Here is an 18,801-nt window from a genome sequence, read left to right as displayed (position 1 = left end):
GCGTCTACCCCCAACTTAGAGAGGACTGTAATTACTCATGACTGCAAGAGGTTTCTGGTCAATTTAAAAAAAAAAAAGGCAAATGCTATTGTATTTACTGTTTGTTTGTAAGAATAATCAGATCTGGCCCTGATACCAAGAGTATGCATTTCCTACTGGATCTTGAACATTCTCGACATACAGTGCACTATTTTTAATACTTTTTATTTTTCAAAACACCATGTACAGTTCAGGCTTCATCAGGAGAACAGACTTATTGGGACATTTTGAAAATAATTGTGTGTCTGTCCTGGTAAGAGGTCTTGGAGGTCAGTAAGAATCAACAGCCATGAACCATGTTCACCATCTTAGCTTACCATGTTAGGACAATAGCCATGGACAGATTTTGAGCCAATGAGCCCCTGGGCACAGACATGCAAAAGGCCCCAACACCTCAGCCTTTGGACCGAGAAACACAACCTTTGGGGTGGCTTAGCCTCTTCTTTTGTTGTTGTGCTGCATCTCTTTGTAGTCATTATGTAATTTTAAATCTCTGTGGTCATTTTGTGTATTTTTTGGTCATCTTGTGTCCCCTGAAGATAGTTTTTGTGTCTTTTTGGTAGATTTGTGTCTCTTTATAGCAATTTTGTGTGTCTTTGTGGATGTTTTGCCCCTTTCATTGTTATTTTGTGTCTCTTTACAATTATTTTGCATCATTTTGAATCTCTTACATGTTAATTTGTGTAAACTTTGGCAGTTGAAGGCCAGGGCCCCCCTGATACTTTGGGCCCTGAGGCATGCTCTCAGTACTCCCATTCAGTAATCATCCATAATGATAACAGTTGCTAATTAGCAGTAAAAATACATGGCCATGAAAACATGCTCTGAACGCAAAGCTTTCTGCTTGCCTCTTGTTACACTTGGCACAGTTTATCTTTGAGGAAAGTTTCTAACCTCCTGTTGTCACACATGTCGGCACTTTCCTCTCTATGCTGGTGTCAGCAACATAGTTCAATGAAAAAATAAGGCCATGCTGAAACCCACAGTAATTTACTGTAGCTTCAGTTGGCAATGGTGGGCAACTGCAGTGCAAATACTGCCAGTCAGCTCTGCCTGATGGTTCTCAGCAGTTCAGTCCTCATCAGCTTGGCTAAAGGTGATGATGTTGCTGCTGGCCCGGCAGGCTGCTCTCCAGCCAGGCTAGCTGCTATCCAACCGTGGGCTGCAGCACCATCAGCTACATCCTTCTTCCTCTGCCTCCTCTATTGTGCTTTTCTTTAGCAGGGGACTCTGGCCCTCAGAAAGCCTCCTTGACTCAGGCAACATAAAATTTGAAGTACTCTCCAGTAGGCTGTGAACAGAAAGAACCTCACAAAAATACTGTATGTCACTGGAAAATTAAAGTAAACTTGGAGGTGCCTTTGAAGGTCCTGTATGGAGAGTTTGACTGGATTCCCACTCTACTGCACTACACTCCTAATACACAAAATATATCTCAATAATATTGCTTTGTTTGGTCATAAAAAAATGCCAGCTACATAAAAACAATTATAAAACTCTTTTTGTAATTTGATCTTCTAAAGCAGCCCAGTGATTGCAAGGACACAGACAGAAACACACAGCTTTAAATCATATCCTCACATTCCCTTTTTTTTTTTAAATAGCAAATTAAAAATTAAATTAAGACTTGAACATACATCAGGTTGATAAGAACTATCTACAATGGCAGAATTCATATTTGAGAGAAATAATTTTTGACTTGTACTCTGAGGTTTAAGTTTGGCCGATGGCTCATCTGCTAACATGGAGGGGGCAGGTTTTATGACACCTGGGGGGCAAGGGCAATGTTTTCACTTCACTTTGGGCAGCTGTGATGCTGTCCATCTGTAGGATCTCCACCAGCTCTTTAGCAAAATATCTGGCTCTTCAGCTGCTAAAGCTCCACTATGTTCACCAGCTAGTTGGTAACTTTGTCCGTCTGTTGTTTGGTGCCGGGGTGTCTGTGAATGGCAGTTTGAGAGCAGTTAGAATGAGCCAAAACAGTAAAGTTGCGGACTGGAAAACCAAAACAATAAGCTGAAAAGTGCTATAAAACTCAGAATGGTTTTTCTCTGTGGGTTTGTCTCTACCAGTAACCCATTTTACATTCAAAGAGACACGTCATCCATTGCTAATATGAAAAAAAGTTATAGCTACTTAAAATCACAATAAAAAGAGGAACCCCAAAAGATATTTGTAAGGGATGCAACAAGAGAACAACTAATGGTTAAAGTCTAAGAATAAATCATAAAGAAAAGTAATACTGAAAAACTCTTGAAAAATGTGGCTGACAAAATAGGTGAAAAACTCTCTCTTTATCATGCTCTGTGTAGACTCATGGTTGCTGTGGCACCATAAGCAACTGCTTAGTTCAGTTATGCCTCAGGCTGGCCATGACTGTGGACTTCATCATCATGTCACCAGTTTGACTAATATAGGAAACAAGGTGGAAAAGATTAAAGGTTCAAGGTTTTCTCTAAAACATCCCACTGAATCACAACAGCTCTAACGAATGCTTGATAGCCTGAAAGATGTAATGTTTTCCACCAAGTGTAATTGGAAGCATAATAATTGATAAATCAATCTATAAATCATATCCACATTGCTTTCCTTCGCTGCTCCAACTTCATCATGCATCATATTTTTAATAGGCACCACGAATGGTTGATGTCATGTTTTTTGCAGTCCACTCTGGGTGTCTTTTCAATTTGCATCATTAATTCATGCCACATTAGCGATGCACTTGTTTTCTCTCCTCACCTCAGGTGTGTGAGCATGAGAATCAACACACCGCAAGAATAATGCTCAAGCCTGTCAATTCCTTTTAGGGCCGTATTTCTAGGTACAAAGTTGTTTTTCTATCAGGCATGATTACACTCTCTGTCTCCCCAACATGCAGAGGTGCCACATATAGTATGTGTGTGCCTGGCAGCAGCTGATTTCTTGTTGTCCTTATTGAAGTGTTTTCAAAAAGAACAGCAGACTCGTGATCTGTGGCTCACTTTCAGAGTTGGGGGTTGGATGTTTCTGAGAAGAATCACCAGACTTCCTAAACTTAGGTAGGGAGAGGAGAAACAACAAGTGCTTTAACTTATGACTAATTATATTTTTAAAGGGCCAACTTGCACTTCCCTTTGTAATTTTGAGAAAAGTTAGCTGATTGATATGGTGCAAATCAGTGGCTAACAAATAAACAAAACAATCTGGTAAGAATTGGTTTACCTTGTCAATATGGACTTCATAACTGTTTTGTAATGCAAAATAATGGTATTTGAAACGTGATTGAAAAATACGATTAATCGCAATTCACGATAGAAATTCTGATTAAAAAAAATTAATTGTTTGACAGCCCTAATTTTTATATAGAACCAAAGATAGCATGCCAGCATACCAGAAGCAGAAGATGAGTGATGGGTGTGCAAAGCATCAGCCTCTCGTGTCCCATATGACATATGTGCCAGCAGCACTTTATAAACAGTAAAAAATGGCATAGCATGCCAGTAAAAATCATTTACCGGCCCTGTTATGGTAATTGATCTTGTCCTTTGCTTGGAGGGTAAGGCACTCCTGGACCTTACTGTCTTCACAATTTGCGCACATTTTTGGCTGCTGTTCTTTGAGGGAGCTGCTAAATAACTGCTTGCTTCTTTTTTTTAATCTCTCGAGGATTGGTCGTATACACAACACATTATCAAAATGTTACGACCTTCCATGGTCCTATCCTGCCACCTGTCCATTTTATGTATATGTCGTATTAGTGCTGGTATGCACTCCTTTGCTAAAAAGCAAGACAGCTCTGTTCCCTCATTTCATGATCGTACCTTTTATAAAGAATAGCAATGCTGAATAACAATGTGACGTTCCAGCTTTGAATAGGCATTAAAAGGGCTACTAGAAACATTGGAAGCAAGACTGACTGACATTCCTTTGGGCCTCTTTTTGACTGATCACCCCGCCTGCCTCTGGCAGATTTTGCTGCTCTTTATACTACATCCCCTGATGTCCTCCTTTGCTCCCGTCGTAATTACTACGGCCACTAAAGGTTGCCACCTACACTACATCAGTCCCTCCAGGTTCTTACAATGTTGAGATCGCAACAGTTCTTGAAAATTCAGGCAATCCCTTTGAATTCTACACAGCCTTTTAATTTTGGCCAATCATTGCAACTTCACTGCAACTTTGACTCATTTCATTGTAGAGAGCGAAAACACGTGAAGCCCCCCACAGCTGTCCCCAAGAGGAGCCATTTCTTGCAGCAGAAAGCAGGCAAAATATAACATCTGTCATAGGGAGGACATCATTTCAGGTGCACAACAAAACCTAACAAACAATTTTACAACACTGGACACAGATTATTGCACTCACTAGTAAGTCTTGGAGCTTTTTAATTCCACAAACTACAAAGTGTCACAACTGCTTTCAAGCAGTCAGAGGCACACCAGGCTCTCCCTCACCTGATTGTGGAGCTGTGGAGCGCATGGTGTCTCTCTCACTTGACACTGAAACTGTTGGAGTTCGGGATCCTGTTGGCTCTCATTTACCTGACAGTAAAGCTGCGCAGCGCACAGTGGTCTAGCTCTTATATGTGGCTCCCTCATCTGTCATGTAACCTATTCTTCCTGTCGATCACTGTCTTTACAGTCAGGACAGCGTCACCTCATTGTCATCGCTGTTTCGAAATCTTCTTGACTGGCTCTGACTTAGAAAACTAAGAAAACTTCAACTTTTTGCCAGTATTGGCTCTGAAAATACATCATATCATGATGTGATCCTATATAACTAACTTTAAAATAGAATACCAAGTCTTGATAAAACAACTAAAATTATCACAACTTGCACTGCAACCTTTTAGAAAAGCTGCCAATAAATCAGGCATTTCAGGAAACAACAATTACAAAAACAGTCTGCAAAATCCTAGAGGGACTGACTAAATGTAAATATTGGTCGTAATAATAAAAAGACCTATAGTCTCATTTTTAAGAGAATGGTCACAACAAATGTATGTGGTTTTTTATTTTAATGTTGAAGCAATTAACTATGTCTATACAAATAATTTTATATAATAATTACAATAATAATTGTTATGGCGATGTCCTTCATTGAAGGAAACAGCCTGTCTGGCAGTATACGACAAGCTTTCTCTCCCTCAATGAAGAGGCCTCATGGGTAGAGCTCTGTGATATCCACTGCTGTCATAAAACATGTAAAACACGGGAAAGTAATGTTGACATTATTCAAAAGATAATAAAATTATCCCCTCATGAGCATTATGGGGATGTTGTGAGGCTACTGTTGTTTATCACAGAAGTGACTGCAGGGAGTTTCAGCAAGTTTGGCAGGCTGTTAGTTTCCTCTTGAGAGTTGTTCAGGACTAGAAAACGTCTGCCTATTTTGCTAAATAAGTGAAACAAGTTATTGATCAGATTTTAAGCAGCTACAAGGGGAATAGAGATATTGCTGCCAACTATTTATCTTTTGCCAAGCTGTAAATCCAGCTCAAACTGCCTGTCCAACCACATGAAATCTTACTGAATATCTTGTACAGTGAGCGACAGAAATTAGAAAATTAGAAACTATGTGTGTGCATCACAAATGATGCATGCATTCTATGAAGTTGTCATCTGTTGGTAAGCCTTTGTTTGAGTTTGGAGATGAACTGAGGTCAGGACAATTCACATTCAAAATGCACTTTGTGGATGCTTTGCCTCAGGCAAGCCAAACCCTCCTCACCCCATCACCCCCCCACCCCCAACATTAAGAATGCACAACATTGGCCCTCCTCAGTTTTCCCCTCTGTTCCTTCCTATTAAAAATGCCATCCTGCTCAGTCTGGCGGCACATGCTGGCTGTGAGGTTTAACAGCAGATACCCCCTCTCTCTGTCTATAAACTCAGAGGTTATTTGCAAAGGTTCAACGTCTCATTAGGAAATCTTAAACAGGAGCTGGTGCAAAGTATAAATTTGTTATGGAAAAGAGGTTAGCCCTCTGTAGATTCTAAGTTATATGTCACACTGTATCTGTGATTTTGTAAATGTACACGTTGGACCAACATGATCCTGTGATGCTTTGGCTTACTGGCTTTTCTACTGAGTGCAGAAGGCAGACATTAAGTCTGGTTAGTCCTAGGAGATTGACCTTTGAAGTGCACACTGAACTGTAAGCAAAGCAGATGATTAAATCAGAAAGCTGTCTTAGCTCATCATTATAACAGCGAACATCGGGGAAAATAAAAGTCCAGATTAAAGCTACACTGCACAAAGGGAGAAATGTCTATTGACATTATTGATTATGAAACCCCCAAGAACAGTCTTTTAGGCTCAATCTCTTTCATTATGTAAAATGTTTGGCTTGGATGTTCACGTCATCTCTTGCAGAATTACGTCCAGTTGATGGACTGCAGCCCTTTGAAGGGTTTTAATTTCTCTGGGCATCCTGTGTTTGATCAGAAAACTTGGCATTTTGGATGCACAGCATTTGAATGCTCAAAGTGTCTGTCCTGGCTGCCAAGTTATACCAAGGCTGCAAACATGCTCTGATCAGAAGGTGTGAAACAGAGGAACAGAAAACAAAGGACATGTAACCCCCCAGGAGAAAGAAGCGACTTTGATTGTTTTTTGTCTGTGTTTACTCACAAATACAACTTCTGCTGATTTAACTTCAGCCTGTATTGGGATTTTAGTGAATTAAATATGTCCCAAGAGCAGTCCAATGAGTCATTCCACATGAATGTCATATTGGTTAACAGTTTTAATGGATATATTAGAATAATAATTTTCACTGTCTAATTCGCTCAGGCTTCCAAACCCATTCACAGGCAAAAATACAACTTCAACCTGGTTTTACTCCTAACTTGTCAGATACTGATGCACCGTGGCACCCTTTAGCAGCAGTATGAGATGCACTTGCTGGCAGCATTTATGAAGATCAGAGCAACAGCCAAAGTATTAAGAGTGAGAAAGCTCACATAGGTTTTTTGGATCACACGAACGCCAGACTTTCAACTGGGAGGTTGCTGTTCATGTCCTGTTGGAAACCAAAAGCCAATTGAGAATTTTAATAACACTACAGTGTGCTAGTATGTGTAGCACACTATGCTAGTGACATATGTAACATGATAAATGTGAACCATGTTATATTTTGTTACATTAGGTAAGTAAGAAACATACTTGTTTAAGCCAAACCACAATGTTTTTTTTTCTAAATTTAACTACAGGCTTTTGTTGTCTAAACCTAAGGAAGTAAACCAATTTTTAAAATTTTTTTTTACCTACGTTATAACTTTATTTTGAAAAGAGACTGTATGCTTAAGTAGTAGAAACTGTACATTTCCTGTGCATGTAAGGAAACTGCTGCCTGACAGCTACATGCTGTCCCGAACCTCCTAAACTTACTGGAGGGTATGCAGAGCATTATAGGGCCACTCACCAAACATTGGTACTGGAAGAGTTGAAAGTGAGAAGGTGTTAAAAACTTTCAATAGGCGAAAGTTAGGAGAAAAGGGAATATATGTAGAAAAATGCCAATTTTAAGCCTAGTACCTTGAGTTTGAAAGACTAGACTTGAGTCGAAATCAATACGATTTGATTAAGTATTCAATTCAGGTTTATTTCAAATTAATCAAAACAGATTGGCCTTTTACACAGATTTCATAACTTTGTGGTCTCATTTTGTAAGAGACTTATCTTAATCTTAAGCCCAACTCTGATTAGAATTACCCCGACTGCTGTACTTGATTCAACACCACTTCAGGGGTTATCGAATAGAACTAGTGAATAAAAACCAAACACTTAACCATCTTTTAATTGGATTTGAAGCAAAGCATAAATACCACTGACATAACATTTGAATGATTTAAACATGGAGACTCATCAAAGTGTAGTTCTCAAACTCACACTAATACAGTTGCTGCAAATTATAACTTTTTGTTGTGCATTTCGCTCTGATTTTTTTGGCTTTATGATATGATATCAATTGTGCTTTGAGTGGTTTCAGTTGAGACATCACCCTGGTGATGCAAAATATAAATTAATCGGCCCATTTTCCCACTGCATTTAAACCACAATCTGAACGTAGATTCCTGTGTAAATCTAATTTTATAATAACTAGATGCATTTAATTCTTCACATTTGGCCTCTAAACCTTTATGTACATTTACAGTCTTTATCTACATCTCTGTAGGGCTGCATTGAGATGTAGATTAGGGAGTAGTCTCCATCCTACTTCGCGTCTCTTCCATCGTCTGCCTGAAACAAACTTTGTGTTTGTCTGTCTTGTTTGCAGAGTCGTTTACATGAATCCAGTTCTGCGCATCCCCGTGCCACCCTCCCCTCCCCCCTCCATATCCCATTCTCATTTTCTCATCCTAGTTTCCCCTTCATTTCTTACGTCTTCACCTCCCTCCTCCATTCATTCTTTCTCCTCCTTCTCTTGCAGCAAATCTCTTGCTTCTTCCACCTCTTCACCCACTGCTGCCTGAGGGTTTTGAGAAACGGTTACATAATGCACTTCAAATTATCACAACGCATGTATTATGGATACTGGGAGATACAGGCTTTACTGAATATGATAAAGAATAAAGGAATGAAATTACTGATCAGTTGCTTTGCAGATTAAGCGGGTCAATCTACCGCCTTCACGGTTATTGAGATTAAAGAAAATTGTTCCGTCAGTTGCTGTGTGTGTGCGTGCATATGTGCAAACTTGTGCTATTGAGTCATCCCCCGTCTCAGCACTAAAGTACTGATAACAACTGGGTGATTGTGATGACACACGACAGTAGTTCTTACATTGTCTAGGCTGTGCCTCTTCCCTTTATAAAGCAGCATCACTCTCCTACTTTTCATAGCGAGGGATTTCAGTCCTTTCCCGCTCTTATCTAAATGTTGGGCTGTCGTTCTTTATTTTATAGCCTGTGTCCTTGTCATTTCTTTTCTGTTTCCGAGCTGTTTCCAAACCTTCCTTGTGCCTCTCTCTCTCTCTCTGTCTCTCTCTCTCTCTCTCTCTCTCTCTCTATAGCCTTGCTCCTCTACGTCTAGCAGGTCGCAGCTACTCCTGCTTCCTTTATCCAGCTGTCTGTGTTCAAGGGAATTACAGAAGTCATGCTTCACCCAAAAAGATACAGGACAGTGTCTGGGCACAGCTCAGGCAGAAGTAGACTCCCAGAGCACTTAAAGCTGCTGAAAACATTCTCAGCAGTCATCCCCAACCCTCACTTCTGCCTAAATACTCACTGAGTAAGACAAAAAACAGTAAAAACCAGATGATGAAAGAATTATATGGCAAAGCCTCAACACATACAGAAAATCCCCCAAAGCCCTGCAGACACTCTCCTCCCATGCATTATAGATCAGCGGCAACTCGGCTCCCCTATGGATTCTACATGAAACTACACGATGAAACTACACTGAGTGGCTAATATTTGTCACAATGGGATGTATAATGGGATGTCAAATGCAATTTTCATGCGGGATTCCAAATGATTCAATATCAAGTAAATGGATTAATTCAAATCAAACCAGCAACAGAGCCCCTGTGTCTAATCTCTTTCCCTTTTCTTTTTGAGCTACAGCTTAACACTCCTCTATTTCCATTTCGCCTGCTCTGTGATCTCTCCGTCTCTCTGCCTCCTTTTCTCCATCTCCTCTGTTAGGCACATAAAATAGGTTCCAAGAGGGTCATTGGGTGGATGGTATGAATCTGCCTTCAGCTGTCTGTTTTGGACAGCTTTTTTTTAGCTGAGAAACAGAGAGCTAAGAAATCTCCTCAGCCTTAAAGAAAATCTGATCAATCTGACAACCTGTTCAGCTGTCACTGAACACTGACGTGCCCCCATGGCAAAAAAAACCCCAATAACACCTTGGTCAGGGGCATAAATTATCGTAGAAACCAAAAAGACCCAAGGATGTGAGGGTACTGGGTCATAGTGGTAATGAAAGGCATAACAGTTTTGAAAGTGATGAGCGGAATAATAAAATACTCTATAAACTGAAGACTTTTTTACCTTGCCAAAATCTTGCAGGGATAACGAGATACTGGTGGAGCAAGTAAATAAATCAGCACATTTTGAAACATTTGACACCAGGGTTACAAAGTGCTACATATCAAAAAGATCAACACAAATATAAAATGAACTTCTTACTACATATTTTTTACACCCCTTGTCTCACAACTTGTTTTATCTGTTTTGATTTTTCTCCAGTGTATTATATGTGGCTTCAGTGGTATTCTTTTTTGTATTATTCTTGTGTGTAGCAGTCTATGACTCACAAAACAGCCAATGGATTATTGCTCAAGGAGGAGGAAATAGACAATGAACTGGAAGATAAGTCACTTTTAACAAGGCCATTACCCAAATAGCTTATGATTGCCATTTTGTGCATGCTAAACTCTTAATAACTTGATTCTCAATTGATTTTGGAGGAACAAATCTCATAAATTGGCATCATAAAGTTTTCAAACTCCAAGGATGCAGTTACAAATTAAATGAGTCTCATTTTTATCCATGTGTGTCTCTTCAAAGTAGGCCTATAATTTCAGCGTGAAAGTAATTTCTGTACCATTAAGTGTGGCGAGATTAAACACTTGCACAAAGTCATTTACGTAAAAGTGAATTGAAAGAAGGACTTCAGTGGTTGGTAATGAAGAAAGAAGTGTAATAGTGTAATAGTTCCTGATGAATATATATATATATATATATATATATATAAATAGTATATACACACACACACAATTGGTTGATATATTTATTTCAGCTAGGCTTAGTTGGAGCTGACATTTATCAAACATGTCAGTTGTAGATGTTTACCAGAGAAATACCTTTTTTTCTACTTTTCTACAAAGAGGACAGCTGTCCATCTGAATTAATCAAGCTGCAGCCAATCCCAGTGTGAACACAATTATCAATTATCAGTCAATTTAGACAGTGCGTGTTAGCCGTGTTAGTGTTCAGAGAGATCCCTTGCAGTAGTCTGAAAACAGCGGTATGTCCTGTCATAATGTCTGTGAGCGAGACACAGAAATCCTCCATACTTATTCATTGTGAGAAACTCTGGATTAAAGTGTCACTCAGCGCGAGGCCCAAAATGTAAAGATGTGAAATGCAGACTTAGAAACTGTCCCAGTAAACCAACAACACAAATTCTATATTTGTCTCACTTCTCTTACACACATTTTGCAGACTTTTGAGGACTGACTTGCACTCACTCACTGAGGGCGAACACTCACAGAACATCAAACATAACAACACACCTACACTATCTCTAAACCCATTTGTAACCAAGTCCCTCATCTTAACCAGAAAGCTTTTTTAGCTGTCAGGACCAGCTGTCACAAACTAAATTATCATCAGAAGTGCCTGGCTTTTCAAGAGTTGCTCCTCACAAGTATAATTACAGCAGATCAGACAAACACATTTGAATGCTTGCTCTCTCTCTGCTGTGTTAATATTTCACTCACGTTTTCATGTTTCATGTTGTTTCACTACAGCAAAGACAGAGCAGCAGTAGTATTAGTAACAGCAGTGGATGTCACAGAGGACCCTCGGGAGAAACAGAAAGGTCCAGGGGAGAGACTGTGGTTTGAATGTTTCAGAATCAAAGAGAGAGAGTCAGACAGAGAGACTGGAGGTCGTTTTTCCATACAGAGTACGCCAAGTTTAGACTCGCGTCCTTGGGAGTTTGAACTTGCCAAGTTCAACTTGGGAGTCCAAACTCTCCAAAATGGGAGGGCGCAGTATGCTCAATATTCAGTTGGAGCAGCAGTGTTCTTGCTGCCATCCATTCCAGCTCAGCTGGGATCTAGTGATTAGGCTACACTTCAACACAACTGTGCAACTGTTCTGTGACAAAATACCTCAAAGCTTTTGCTAACTGGCTTTTTGGGGAAACCAAAAAAGATTTTTTTGGAGCTTTCAACTGGATTGAGGTTGACTTGTGAGATGCAGCCAACAGTTATCTTTACTCCAATGTATATCTACAACACTTTCTGTGTTCGTTCTCATTTATGAATATGATAATGACCCCAAAGTATTCAAAACTGTTCATAGTCCAACTCAAACTAATTTGGCATCAACAAATTTTATCTTCCAAAATGAATTATACCATATGTGTAAAATGTTACAGAGAAATCAGAGGACACAACCAGTAAATTACAAAGCGATAACATTGTTCTCACCTTGAATGACCGTTAGGGGTGGGAATCACCTGTGATATGATAAAATATCATCACAATACTTTGGTCACAATACAATATTATTGCAATATAAATGTTTTGCAATATGCTGAGAATTGTGATAACACACACTGCGATATATTGTGATTTCTTTCCTTTTGTCAACTGCAAATTAAGAAAAAAACATGCCAACATCTGTTTTTATCTAATAAGATAAACTTTTTCAGTCCTTTTATCTCATTTCAATCATTTCTACTGCAGCAGCATGTATCTAGTGGACTGAAAAGCAACTTATGTTATTACTATTCTAGTAGGCTACATTAGTTATTAGTTAGTGCTGGGATGAGTGGCCCATATCACCTCACTGACAAGTCCTGACATCACTGAAAACATTGGGTCCAGTTCTCAAATAATTCTCAACACTGTTGACTATGAATTAGAGCAGTATTCAGGCTGTGACTGATGACGTTTCACAAGTTCAAAGGAACACAAGCACGGACAAGAAAGAGGATTTAGGGAGGGCCTTAGGTTTGGATGTTTCAGCACCACGGAGAGAGACAGATGAGGTGACTGAGTTTTAGTGTTTCAGCACCATGGATAGAGGCACACTGAGAGGGACTGGATGTGAAGCTGCACTGAGTGTTTTTTTTTTCTCAAGCCTCAGTCTTAAGTAAGGAATAGTTTAAGCATTATTTTTTTGTTGAGGCAGAGAGCTTTACAGAGAAGTAGCTGGAGAGGGAATGAGAGGGAGGTGGAGAGATATGATGTAAATAAAGTCTCTGTGAAGAGAGTCTGTAATGTGTGATCCTGTCTAACTCCCTTTGAAGGTTTGCAACACCTACGCTCCATCAAAGACAAATCTCAGGGGACAAAAAACCTCTGCCCCACACAACTGTACAAGACACCTTTCACATGCTCACACACACACGTTCGTACAAGACAATCAGTAGGTGTGACTTACTGCTCTGCGTTTTTTTCCCTGAATGTGCTTCACATGTTTTTGTGTGCAGGCACACCTCTGCATTCTAGAGCACTTGTGTGTGAGTCAAAGCTTTTCTTTTTTAAACGACTAATTTCAGGAGACAAATGGCTCTAATGGCTCATGAATGCATGCATGTGTGATTCTGTGTCCGCCGCACAGGCTCGTCAGTATACAATAGCACATGATGAGAGAGGAAGCCCTTTAAATTAAACATTGAAGTCTTTTGAAAAGACAAAAGAGGAGAAAAAGACAGGGCAGAAAGGTAATGAGAATCCTAATGGAGCTTGGTTACGTGAGCAACCTGCATCAGAGGTTTGATTAGTGTGAGTGTCATATTTTGATGCCAGTTCAGTGTCAGAACAATAATGAGTCAGTACTCTAATATTTACTCCCATATGCATATATCACTATTAAGGGTAGGTGAGAGTGACTCAGAGTTAGTCATCACTCATCAGCCGAGCGTCTGACAAAATACTGCAGTCCAGCACTCAGCGGTCAGTTTACTTTGTTCACTCTGCCACAGCAGGGACTCATGTAAAGCTACCACAACTGTAGAGGGTAATCATATGCTGGCCTCTGCTCCTGCTGCGACTGTTTCTATGCTTTATTAAGTCAGGTGTTTTCCCAAACACTGAGTGGGTTGTTTCAAACTACAGTAGCCGTCCTTCGAGTTCATGACTATGGGTTCAGCGTGGTTTCTCTACTGCTGAGTGGGCTGTTTGAGTTGAGAGAGATGAGCTTTAAGGCAGAAATGCACCATGTGAGCTGCAAAACTCCCTCAACAAATGTATGTTTTACTACCTCTTTATGGAGAGGTAGGCAGTGGTTCCCAACCTTTTTTCCTTAAGTGATCCCTTTTCGATCATTGACCAAACTGATGATCCCTGACAAAGTGGCATATTTTAAAGTAGTGAAGTAGTGAACACAATAAGTGCAGTTCATCTATAGTTTTGTTTAGAATGAGCTGATGAATTTTAAGCAAATTATTTCCTATAAATGCTGCTTGATGCTAGATGAGTTTCCCTACAATCATATATACTTAATGGGCTTCTTTTCTTACAGATTAAGTGTTACCTTTTCCCTGACACTTTTGTTTTTACTGTTTACTTTTCAAAAGGCCAATTTTTTAGTGCACGCAGGTCTGCTTTGGTCGATGTGACTTAAATGTTGTCATCCATCCATGTTCCCAAAAGATCCCCACGGAACCCTGTGCGGATATCCACGTGCAGCCCATTTTTTATGACAGTACAGACTGACAGTATAACTACACATGCTTCAATCGCTTGCTTCACACTCCAGTCCAAAAACATTGCTTTCAAACCAGCCACAGCTGCTACATCATGGTGAAGTCAGTTTTGAGTTTGATATTCAACAGACATTCACTCCAGACCCACGATCATCTTCTTAAGTTTCACTTTCACCCAATGTCAGAAGTAGGAGGACGGTGAGCTCACCTCACAGCCCTGGCGTTTCCTGCCAGGGGCTGAAGCGGACCTTCAATTGTACTATGAATAGAACCGCGTGCGCGTGACTGCAGTTATCCGTCAACATTCAATGCAGAAAGTATGTCCGTGCCTTAATGCAGGAAAAGGCTGTTAAGTAGAAAGTGAAGGCTCTGTGAATATAGCTTGTGTTCAACGTGCCCTTATCTTGTCTGATTTCGTCTTAAGTTTATATCTTGAATAAAGATTTAAACTTTTAAAATAATTTTATTTAAAAATGCAATGCTGAGATGAGCCCTACTGTATATTTTTAGGTAAAGTCTTGTCACATCCTCTGAAGGGCCTTGCCACCCCCAGTAACATTTTGGCGGCCCTAAGTGGAAGTCAGAACCCCCAGTTTGAAAACCAGTGATCTGTAGGATACCTAGAAAAAGATTTTAAAAAAAAAACCCCCACAAAATTCAAGAAGTGAATTGAAACTGTCCATTTTTAATCAAGCTGTAAACTAGAGATAAGCCAGGTGTCTCTGTGCTAGCAGTAGTTCAGATGAACTATGTGTCCTGCAGTGAAAAAATTTACTGTTCCGCACTTTGGGGGAGTCATGGTCCTAAATGAGAGAAAAATCAACATTATCACCTTTCTTCTAACATCCAAGCCAAAAGCAGTCCCTCTTAAAAGCACAAGTGGCACTTGAATCAAGCTCTGTGTACAGATAAGCATGTTTTGCCAAAGGGTAAACGTGATCACAGTGCATAACACTATCTTATCCAATGTGATTTTTATAGAACACTGTTGTGGGTGCTGTGTGAGATTTATGTTGCACAAAAACTCCTACAGTTGTTGTTTAAATCTGACCACGGCCATGCGGCCCTATGCACTCACTAGTATTTCTTAAAAGTGTACTCCCAAGACTGCATGACTTCTATTTAAAAAGGTTATATCAACATAATGCAGGAGTAAAAATGAAAAGCAGCAGGGTTAAAAATGTTAAATAAACTCACAGTTACAACAACCAACTCTCTTTCTAACGAGACATAATCTCTGTCTAATTCACTGAAGATGTGGGGAGACTTATGTTTGATTACATTAAACCCTCTGATTGCAGCTATTTTAAGTGCCACTGTTAGTTGAATTTAATAAGATAATGATTAAAAGGATATTTGTAAGTTTGGCTACACATAAATGAAGGCACACTTGACATACTGCATTTGGGTTTCACTTTTGAGCGTCAATAAATAAAAAGCCTTGGTTCAAGAGCTATGAATAAGATGAACCTTACCTAAACCTTAGTTTAAAAAAAATCCATGCTAGAGTGCAGAATGTGGGAGTCTTTCTCTGAAGACAGGGTTGCACTCAGATGCTCCTTTGATGACTGTCAATCTGACTGAGAAAAAATCTCAAATAAAAGAAAAAAAGGCTTTCCCTTGTGAATGAAAATAAGAAGTGGTTCATAACGTCTTTAAATGAAAGTAAAGTAGTTGTTTTGGTTCATCCTCGGGGGTTTTTGCCCATCAACTAATAAGGAAGAAAGACTCCCAGCTGCATTCTACTGGATATGCAAATAAATGCAGATTTCCATCAGCATGTGTGGCAGACTTAACTGTATAAGATATCCATCTTGGCAAGTTTTTAGTCTCACATTTAGCTATTTTTTTTTTAGAGTGACATTAGTTTTCAGTAAAGAAAAGTAGACCATACTGAAGAGGGGCAAATTAGGTGGTAAACCAATAACATTAAAAAAACACACACAACAACAACCTGTGCATAATTCAGTAAAATTCTTGAAAGGGCTTCATTTTCATCTCAAAAGAGTTGAATTACAACCTCAAGGATGCATTTTTTTTCCTGGAGCGAAGGTTCAGTGAAAGAGTTCTCCCATGCTTTATGATTCGACATTGTGCTTTGCTGTAGCCAGCATGAGGCCTCCTGGGTAATTATTTCACACATTCACATCAGAATAGGTTCATCAGCACTGGTATAGTCAGTTTTTCAAAAGGACTCACCTGTGCTTATTAAGCAGCTCTTACACAGCGAGAGTGAGTCAGACTACCTTTGAACTTTACCGGTAAAGAGCAGAAGAGTGAGGCAAGAGAGAGACACCATGATGTTACAGTGGTTTTCATAGTGCAATGTATGAATCAAGCTGTCAGTGGCATATAAAGTTGTGAGGACAAATTGGCACACAGGGAGTCTTCAACACAACTATATGAAGTGGAAATGTACATGTTAAATCTGTGCTATCATGTATTAGCAGCCATGTGTCCTGCACAGATGCCCTTCAGCATGATATGAATGGTGCACTGGAGAACGTTATTAACTGGAAGCTATAGCCTTTGCATTTGGGTTGCATGCATGCTGACAGAAGTAGGTTGACAGCCTAATCCAAACAGAGGCATTTAGCTGAAACCACAGCTTTTATGGTGTGGGTTCAGTTGAGTGTTAAAGCCGTATAAAATGTACTTTGGGATAGTTTTGTTACTGGGTTTATTGATGGAGGTGGCAGGGGTGCATCCATGAAGTGACCTCGGGTGGCACGAGCCACCCATGAAATGTTATTGGTCACCCCTGATGCCCCTCCATTATGACTGACTCTCTGTCCAGTCACTTTGAACTGTTTGATGAGTGAACTGAATTTTTATTAATAGGTGCAATTCAGGCTTAAACTTGAGAGGCAGTAATGTGCCAGAGTAGTGTCCAGCCTGACTAATATTACATACAAATAAATTGATACAGCTGTTTGTTCCCACACGCTTATTTTTTTTCATTTTGTTGGCACTTATCCTTGCTATTGTACTGTTTACTTTTGGTGGAACAGTATCTCTCATAAAGTATGGAAGCTTTATTTCACATTTATGTGGCATCAGTGTTGTGTTGTGATTGGTCTATTTATCTTTTATACAAAGCTATAAACAGGAATGTAAGACACTGCAACGTTCGTAATTAAAATAAATATAGGTATTGAAGACAGAACTGGTAAATTAAAACCATGGTGGTGCATGTGCCCACAGCAGCACTTGTTATTCATGCCTCCTCTGCATAAATCAGTGCCCCACTTGGGCCACCCCAGTGAAAAAAAAAAGTCTGGATAAGCCACTGGGCGATGGTTTTGGGGGGCAAAGTGCGCTCAAGGTCTGTGGGTCAAAACATGATAAAGCAGCTTGTAGATATAAACAAACTTTATTCACTTCATCCAGAAGTCACAGGGCTTATATTATTATGCAAATCCATAGTGCTACAGTAAGGGAAGTTATGCAGCAGGCAAAAGTGCAAGAGACTTTTCCCCTTAAAAATGTGAGTTATTATAGGTAGTTGTCACTGATCCCCTTTATAGTTAGTCATTGCAATGGACAACAGATCTTACCCGAGTTCCTCAGCTTGCGGTTCCTGAACACGGAGATGATCACCAGCAGATTCCCCAGCACGTCTACCACCGTGGTGAAGATCAAAACGCTGGCCAGGATTGCTATGACCCAGGCGGGGCGGGCGCTCCCTTCCGCGGCCAGTGTGCGCTCTAGCTGCCCCAGCCGCGGCTCTGTCCGGTTCTTTATGATCGTGAATGTGTCCGGCATTACTGGCCCACAGCCCAAACGCTGCTCTCAAGTCCCAAGTGTGCTTTAAGTCCCGCAGGTACTGCCGGTACCGGTGTGTCCTAAACGAAACATGGAGCGCACCTGGATGCCTCCTGGGGTTCCAATAGAGCACACGTGAAGTCTGCGACTTAAAGGCGTATATAAGTTACTTGCTATTATGTGGCGCTCACGTGTGACCTATATAAAGTTACTTCGCTTTCTTTATCTTTGCACAAAAGTCATCCATCCACTGTTACCAAAAACTGAGTCGGCACCACAACTACTCCCCGGTGAGAAAATGTAAATTATTTGTCGTTTAGATCATATTTCATAAAAGAAGTCCACTCATATTTCAAGTCCTCTTCAAGTGCCCCTAGCTTGCTGCTTGGCATCTCTGACTCTCATCCGTATGCATGCGCCCACGTTGAGGGGGAAAAAAAAGCAGGCTATTCCTCTCTAAAATGTCAAACCATTGTACCGCCTCGGGAGTCCTTCCGATTTAATTTGCTATTCTCTGAACAAACGGAGGAGCAAATTGTCTTCCCTAACCATTTGTGATGCCCTTGCTATGCGCTGAACTACGACGCAACCGGCGCTGTGCGTGGCGAGGAGGCACTGTGG

The 18,801-nt window shown here is 40.2% G+C and overlaps 1 protein-coding gene across 1 annotated transcript in view; it reads right to left on the bottom strand.

The window, feature by feature from the left end:
- Positions 1–18,180, bottom strand: part of mtnr1bb (melatonin receptor 1Bb) — a 34,111-nt gene extending 15,931 nt beyond the window's left edge. The window contains exon 1 of the mRNA XM_042499300.1: positions 17,973–18,180. Coding sequence (XP_042355234.1) covers positions 17,973–18,180 — 208 coding nt within the window. The remainder of the gene's footprint in view (positions 1–17,972) is intronic.
- Positions 18,181–18,801: the final 621 nt, after the last annotated feature.

This window comes from Plectropomus leopardus, chromosome 13, assembly GCF_008729295.1.
Source record: "Plectropomus leopardus isolate mb chromosome 13, YSFRI_Pleo_2.0, whole genome shotgun sequence".
In the NCBI taxonomy this organism is placed as follows: domain Eukaryota; kingdom Metazoa; phylum Chordata; class Actinopteri; order Perciformes; family Serranidae; genus Plectropomus; species Plectropomus leopardus.
This window is presented reverse-complemented; position numbering and strand designations above follow the sequence as displayed.